General features: G+C 42.7%; 1 protein-coding gene across 1 annotated transcript; it reads right to left on the bottom strand.

The window, feature by feature from the left end:
* Positions 1-421: 421 nt before the first annotated feature.
* Positions 422-6112, bottom strand: xab2 (XPA binding protein 2). Its single transcript, XM_052048407.1, has 19 exons — positions 5942-6112; positions 5487-5635; positions 5238-5361; positions 4941-5138; positions 4735-4869; positions 4481-4645; positions 4125-4269; positions 3888-4039; positions 3361-3480; positions 3153-3284; positions 2814-2945; positions 2571-2684; positions 2329-2491; positions 2058-2248; positions 1645-1767; positions 1392-1563; positions 1181-1307; positions 989-1092; positions 422-865 (listed from the first exon to the last, which is right to left on the bottom strand). The coding sequence occupies exons 1-19, from the start codon at positions 5975-5977 to the stop codon at positions 804-806; spliced, it is 2544 nt and encodes an 847-aa protein (XP_051904367.1). The 5' UTR covers positions 5978-6112; the 3' UTR covers positions 422-803.
* Between the last annotated feature and the right edge of the window lie 1970 nt (positions 6113-8082).

The following is an 8082-nucleotide window of genomic DNA, read 5'->3' as shown; positions in this document are numbered from 1 at the left end:
ACCATTTATTGTCCAAAGTTTCTCGAAATCCATTTTCAGAACCTCTCATTTTGGACAGTCCACATACATTGTTAAGTAATGTTCTGAAGCCTTGTTTCCAGTAGCACTATCACCACAGGAAAGCAAACGCCATGGGTGCCCCATCACATGATGTTGCTCGGCTTGCATCCAACTGCGCTAACTTTCTAAGAGGATTACCTTTCAGCAATGTTAATCTAATTATGAAAATATTTCTCCATTTGTTGGTACCTTCGGAAAAGGACCAAGTCCATCCCACATAGATTGTTCACCAAAGGAATTTGATAATTATATAATAAACTCAAGGGAATATTAGAATGGGTTGTTAGATACTTTAGCATTGAAAACCAGCACAATGTAAAAGTTCATTTCTTGACATAAATACTGTATTGTGAAAATGAAATGCCTAGTCTCACCAATCTTTATTGATTTAACTCTTCAGGACATTATGTAAAAATATAAGTACAAACCTCATTCATTCTATGAAGGACAGACTTTTTAAACAAAATATTGTAGGACAGAATTCCATTAATCCAAAAGCTAACTATTCACCTCCCCAATTGCTCTACCACATACTTGAGAAAGCCTGACCCAGTGTGGTCATGACAAAAAAGTGCATGTTACTTTCTCCAGGCAAAAATGTGGAGGGAAGAAGCCATGCTGTCATCACACATCTCAGGAGTGAATGCAAGAAATGTACTCAAATTCTCAAATGTATATTTGATGATTTAAGAATGATGACTACAATGTTACAAAAGTCAGTAAGTCTTCTTGAAAATGTTTTCTCAATCATCTTTCAGGCCTCCGTAGACAGCAGTGGGAACACTCTTCTGTTCCAGCTGCACTTCTGTAAGTAGGGAGACAACAGCGGGTTAACAATAAACATGCTGCCTTGGAGGACAAAAAGTCACCCCCCCCCCCCCACAAATAAAAAAAAAAAAAAACATTTGAAGCCAGTCATGTCACTCACCCTCCGGGCCTTGCCCATCGTCCTCATCCTCGTCATCAATATTAATCTCATCAGGATTGGCTTGTTTGGCCAGCTCAGCTAACTCAGTGCGGGATGTGTCACTCCTGCATATGCAGAAAATAAGTTTATTCTGTATATACTTTAAAATATATCAACATTTGGATAATATCGACATTGAAAAAAAGGACAGACCTAATAAAGAGAATCTTTTCTTTTGGCTTGGGCTTATCCTGCTCTGCCTCTGCTGCAAGCTGCTGGGCTTTCTGCTCCAACATTTTCATGTCGTCAATTCCCAACTGGCCTGGGGCAAGATCTGACACTGGACACACGTGCAAAAAAGTGTTTGCAATTAATGCTCAGTTACTAAATTCTTGTCTCAGCCAAAGGACCAGAGTCATCTTACCGGTGCCTGTGGAGCTCGTTGTGGCCTTCAGCATCTGAGATGACATGAAGTTGACCTGAGTGTTGTACGTGGCCTGGACACTGCGCTTGATTCGCAGCATCTCTCTAATGGTGTCCTCGTTTCCGTGGCGGATCTCAAATTCTTTCCACGTCTGCCAGAACACAGCTGTGACCTGAGGGGGGAAAAGAAATGATAATACATATGAAAATCATTGGTGGAAAAGGGACACTCGTCAGTTGGAGGTTGCTCTTACCCTGGGGTCGCAGATCTGAGAACAGTAGGAATAGATGGCTCTGGCCCGATCAATTTCACCCAGTTTACTCTCCATGTCTGCAAATCGCAAGCATATGTCCCTGGAATGCTCATCAGGGAGTACCTGGAGAAGTAAGGAAGGGGTAGGAGAATTAGGGGGAGGGAGTCATTTCTGAAATCAACTGAAATCACTTGTGTTACAGGCTACGTTTAAAATAAAACGCTTGTTGATGTTAAAAATGAAACATTTTCCTCACAATTGCAAGATATAGAGGCATTATGAAGAATCGGTAATCTGTATTAACGAGAAGTAAAATATAAGTACTGTACTTGCACTCAGTGTGAAAAGGGTGGTATCGGTGCATCGCTAGTATTTAAAGATAGCTGGTGAGTCGTAACGACAGCTGAATGTACCTCGATCGCCTTCTGGTAAATAGCCCTGGTGTACGTGACGCCATATATTTCGGCCGCTCTCTTGATGTAGATATTGAACATCTGGTGTCGCTCCTCGTTCTCTACCGCCTGCGTCGCTCTTTCGTAAACAGCCATGGCGTGACGTGCCAGTCCGTACTCCTCCTCCAGCTTAGCGTACAGCAGGTAGATGGCTGGAACGCCGTGCAGGACGCGTATGATATTAGAGCGAAAAATGTGAACGAAAAGTGATGATTTTCCAAAAGCTACTCACTCTTGGCGAATTTAGCGGGGCAGCCATCGAGAGCTTGTTCGAAGAGATCTCTGGCTCTCTCCAGCTTTTTGCCTGCATATCGGTCAATGAACTTGGTGAGGTAAGTGTTCCAGATGTCATAAACATTTGGCCACTTGAAGAGGGCGATGCCACGCTCATACGCCTGGAGACAAAGGGCAATGCATTCAACAGAGATCAATGGTATATACATGGATACAACATATACATTGCCGGGTTATCACTTTGAAGCTCTCTTCAAAGTATTGGTGCTCTTCGAGGAACATGGCGTAGTTGATGATGATCTGCGGCGTGGCGATGCGCAGGTCAATAATGCGGTCATACACTGCTTTTGTAGACTGGAGGGAGATTAGAATGAAGCAACATGTTTACAGTTCACACAAACACAGAGAGCGAGGATATTTATTGGATGCATTAGCAACCCCAGGCCCCCCAAAAAAATAAACGAAATAGATGTAGATACTCACCTGGAATGTGCCTAGACTCTCTTCCAAGTCTGCCAACATGGACCAGACCTTCAAAGACTTGTATACTCTGTTTTGGACTGGCTCAGAGGCATCGAAGTACTCAGCCTTCTTGGATGGGATGGCTGTGGCTTTCTAAAGTCATCAAATGGATGGGATATAAGAACAATGTGAAGTGGTGAGTTACTGACGTCATAAACATGATACACATATAAAAACAATTGCTTTCAAACACCGATTTTCTCAATACAGCAGGGATTTCTACAACAGAGAAAAGTAGATATGTTACACACACACAAAAAAAAAGACGAATGTTACCTAGAATAAAATTTCATGGCTCACCCTCAGTATCCTCAGTGCCTGCTCATAGTTTTCGTGTCGGAGTTCCATCTCTCCATATTCGCACCACACTGTGGCCAGGTCGTCCACCTGCTTGTAGTTTACTTTGGTGGCCTTCTCAAAGATGGTCCTGGCCTAAATGATACGAAGCATTTAAAGTATTTCCCCTACAGATCGTCCATTGAGTATCCTTCAGGCCGTTTGTACCTACATCATCCAGCTGCTCGTTGTCTTCATAGAATTTAGCAAAGGTGACCCAGAGCGTGTGAGGCTTCCCCGTGGCTTTTATGGGATCAACAGTCTGCACCGCCTCTGTGTATGTGTTGATGATCTGTAGAGTGGACGGAATGTAGATAAGATACTCGTCATATAGTGCTACAGGACTGTGATGTAGGTTGTTGCTATTCACGCTAGGGTTCGGTCCCTATCACTCGAGAATAGCTAGGTTGAACTCTATTTGTGTGTTGACATGCCTTTAAGGGGGGGTGGGGTCAATCTGGTTTGGTTTACCAAATGGTTAGTCTGCATGTTGTCATCTGCTACATGACCCTTGCAAGTGTTTTCATTTTGGATTTGTGTATACGGCTGCTTGTCCCATTCAGTAAACAATTTAAAGTGCACCAGTGAGTTTAGCTCGACTGAGCAACAGTTTGTATCTGAAGAAATCTGTACATTGAGACACTCGTAATTCAAGAACTGTATCTCGGGTTCAGTAAGAGTGAACAGCCAAAAACTCACCTGCCGTGGAATACCCTCGTACAGTTTGACACGTTTGTGCCACTCATGGACATTGTGGGGGTTCTGTCGCAACAGCACACTGTTCAGAAGAAGAGGTCGCCGTGTTATCAGCTCCTCAAAGCGGGCGAGTCGAAGCTCCAAGTCGATGTCGTCTTGGGGAGTGAAGGACAAAGTGAATAAACATGTGTGACAGAGTAAACGCTGGATGTTAAGGGCTTTCGATGAGCCCACACGAACCGTCTTCGTCCTGGCCCATCTCGGAGGTGGTTTCCATCTTGGCTGCGATCATGCTTTCTTCAAACTGAGCGTAACTGTCAAAGACTTGTGTGAAATCCCTGACGGTTACCACGGTAAGAATGGCCTCCTCATACACATCACGGGCCTATAAGACACACAAAAAATATATTTATTGTATTTCCTCATACACTTAATAGTCTGCAGCGAGTACTCGTCATCTGTTGGGGTATGGTGCTTATACAGCAATGCATTTACTAATTCAAGGAAGCATCTATTAGAGCAGAGGCCATTATTTGAAGAAATGTGGTTTAGAATATCCAGAGTTGAGTGCTTTGGACAGTCATTTGTTTACAAACCTTTTCAAAGAGGCCACTCCTTATGTAATAATCAGCCAAAGAGCACCACAGCTTGCCAAGCTGGTCCGTAAAGCGAGTGAGCCCACCCCGAATAATGGCACCAACATTTAGAGAAGTCACCTTGTCGGGGTTCTGCGAAATCAGGTCACATAACTCGTGCCACAACTGTATCAAGAAAGATATAATTACAAATTTGTCATGTTAGAGTAATATATATATGTGTGTACATTTCCAGGGAATGTTGACAAACTTACCTGGTAGTTAGATTTGCCTTCTTTGGACACAAAGCTTTCATCATTGACAACAGCCGCGAGACGTACAGCAGCTTCATCCAAGCGGCCAACAGACTTTAAGTACTCAATATAATCTTCTGCATTCTCTGGAGAAAGCTGCACATACACCGTTTGACATTTGTAAACAATATATGTGGCAGGTATTGCCAAATCTTGCTTGTCAGTACCTTGAGGTATCTGCGGTAGACTCGTATGGCCGTCTCAGGCAAGGGCAAGCTTCGGACAAAGCGAAGATAGAGAGGCCAGATGCGTGGATGCTGAGTAACAGGAAGAGCTCGAAGCGCACGGTCAAATGATCGCCGACTCCTTGTGATCTTACATTGCAACACTAGGAACTGGCAATAGTCGATCCATATCCTGGGCATCTGGAGTCGCAGCAGATGGAAGCGCAATTTCATTCAAAATTTTCTTGTTATATATAAATTATTTCAATCAAATATTTGGCTTATTAACATAGTTATGACCTTGTGCATGAACACCAGTGCTCTTTCATGGCAGTTGTTGATTTCTTCATACACTGGTTCGTTTATACATTTCCCTTTGACTTGTTTCCTCCTCTCCCTCAGGTAATTGTACCATAATTTATAACTGTGGGAAAGCAGAGTTTAAAAAAAAACATTCGCACCCCACATCCTTTGCTTTTTGATTTAGGCATATTGCGTGCGTGTGTGTAAGTATAAACAATATTGTGTGCAACTCTGAAGTGCGCATACCTTCCAGGTAGCTCTTTCAGAGCTCGTTCATAGATCATGTTGAGGACGGGTTTGGACGCATTCTGTTTAAACTCGATGTAACGCATCCAGCACTTAACTGAATATGGATTTCTGATAATCTCCTCCTCATACGGCAGATCATCGTCCTCCTAATAAAGCGGAAAATCAAATCACACTTAGCAAGTTAGACAAATTTCAGGAACTGTACGACCACGACTATTTTAATACATTCGTCCCTAAAATGTTTCCATTAGCAAAATTATACATAACATAACCTAATATATTCAAGTGTCAAACTACGATCACACAACACTTTCCACAATAATAAACAAGATAACACCAGCGTCGCATATGCAAAGCAAGCTTAGCATTCCAACAAGCGTTAGCGTTAGCTCTTAGCAACCCGCGATTTTTTAGTATATTTAGATAAACAGTTTAACTGAAATTAAACTTACAAAAATAACATCCTGTTTTCCATTTACCGACGGCATTTCAACCACGGTAAATGTCTGCTCAATGTAAATTAGTATTATTTGCTTTGGCTAACGTTAGCTAGCTGTCGCTCCCAAGCGTGTAAACTGAGAGCTTTTTCAGACAGTAACACACTGACAGACTTCTGGTCACGTGTGTCCCTGTAAGCCAATGAATTGGACATAGCCGTAAAGTCTTCCCTCCTGTCGTAACACGTTACCTCTATATCACACAGTTTTATAATTTATGGTAAATACTAAAATGTAATTAAATTAAAAGGTATAGCGCCACTTCTCCCATTATATTTCACCCAGTCATGAACTACGTAGAGTTCAATGAGGAAACAACTATACTGTAAACATAGAACTGATGATTGGGGGGTGGGTGTTCAGGATGCCGAATTGCACTTTAATGAGGCTATTCGAGGCCAAGAAGACATGAAGGAACAGGTTGCCATGGTGGAACGCAGAAATTGCCTGATGCTGACTGAAATTGAAGAGCTGAGGTCCGCTCTGGACCAAACAGATAGATCACGCAAAGTGGCAGAGCAGGAGCTGGTTGACGCTAGCGAGAGTGTCGGCCTGCCTCACTCTCAGGTTCCTACTAAGTGATCCATACTAGCACGTGTCTCTTAAACAAGCACAAAGACAGATACTTAAGGGGACAAAGGAGATCCAAGACATGACTGTTTTTCACATTCATAACACCAGCCTCATTAACACCAAGAAGAAGCTGGAGGCGGACTTTGTCCCAGTTCAAGATGAAGTTGAAGATCATGTTCAGGAAGCACAGAATGCTGAGGAGAAGGCCAAAAAGGCTATCACTGATGTGAGTGTCAGTGAGAGTAATTTCGAACATTTCTTTTGGGTCGGAGTGTGTTTCTGAGGCACCACTTTAAACATCATACCCACATTTGAAACGTGGGTAAGACATTCAATTACAAAAACATGATGAGATGGATCACTGAAACGCTGGCTTTGTCGTCACATTTCAGTCAAAACATTGCTGACCCAGATAGGTCATAAACATTTACGCTTGACATACAAATTTGTATTTCATGCAATTAATCACATGCCTGAGGCTGAAAAAAGGACTTTACAAAAATCACATTTCATTCTGCGGTGTGGTACCCCCATGATTCTGTTGCCACGATATAGTTTTGATTGACTCACCTGTAAAAGACCCCAGCGCTCACCTGGAGAGGATGAAGAAGAACCTAGAGGTCACTGTCCAGGACCTGCAGCATCGCCTGGATGAGGCCAAAAGCCTCCCCATGAAGGGTGGCAAGAAGCAACTCCAGAAACTGGAGGCTCGGGTATGTAGCCTGCATGTATCCACTTCTGGACATACATTGCAGTTTCAAAGTGAAAACATGCTGTACCGATACATCATGTTGGTGCGTGAGCTCGAATCAGAGGTCAATGCCGAACAGAGATGTGGAGCCAAGGCTATCAAAGGAGTCCACAAATACGGGAGGAAAGTCAAGGAGCTGACTTACCAGGTATAACTACTCAATAAAAACACCTGATCGTCTTCCATTGCAGATTATGTAATCTTTTATGTACGGACTGAGGAGGACAAGAAGAACAACATCAGGCTTCAGGATCTGGTGGATAAACTGCAACTGAAAGTCAAGGCTTACAAAAGGAAGCTGTAAGTCAAATAATATGAATGTGAACAAAGCGCTTTCAAGGAGATTGAACATAAAATAACAGTAATACTGTACTCGTTCTTTTCCCCCAGAGTGACTCTGCTGAGTAAGAGTACCGCGAAAATGCCTTTGAACAGTATTCGTAAAATATGATGTATACGATTACGGGCTCATCAATAAAGAATGTATTTATTATCGCTGTCCTGAATCTTTGAATTTGTTTTCTGGTAGCTTTGATCTTTTCGTAACATCAGCGACTTAAAAAAAAAATGGAATAAGTCGTGGCGAGAGAGAGGTTTCACCCCCCGTTGAGCTAGCAACAAACATACAGTGAAAGTCTGCAGGGGGCTCATGCATCATGGAGCATTAACAGATGTCAGCGACTTGCCGTATCATATGCAGCAAGTGGATTAAGTTCAATTGCCTCGTGTGGAATTTATTTCGGGCCTGATCTCAAATGAGTTGCCAAGTGTT

Source organism: Hippocampus zosterae, chromosome 17 (assembly GCF_025434085.1).
Source record: "Hippocampus zosterae strain Florida chromosome 17, ASM2543408v3, whole genome shotgun sequence".
In the NCBI taxonomy this organism is placed as follows: Eukaryota; Metazoa; Chordata; class Actinopteri; order Syngnathiformes; family Syngnathidae; genus Hippocampus; species Hippocampus zosterae.
This window is presented reverse-complemented; position numbering and strand designations above follow the sequence as displayed.

Coding starts and splice junctions, on each gene's coding strand:
- xab2 (XM_052048407.1), bottom strand. CDS start 5,977: ATGCCGTCGGTAAATGGAAAACAGGATGTTATTTTT. Junction 2,946..3,152: donor AGGCACTGAGGATACTGAGG/GTGAGCCATGAA, acceptor TGATGACTTTAG/AAAGCCACAGCCATCCCATC. Junction 1,308..1,391: donor AACGAGCTCCACAGGCACCG/GTAAGATGACTC, acceptor ACGTGTGTCCAG/TGTCAGATCTTGCCCCAGGC.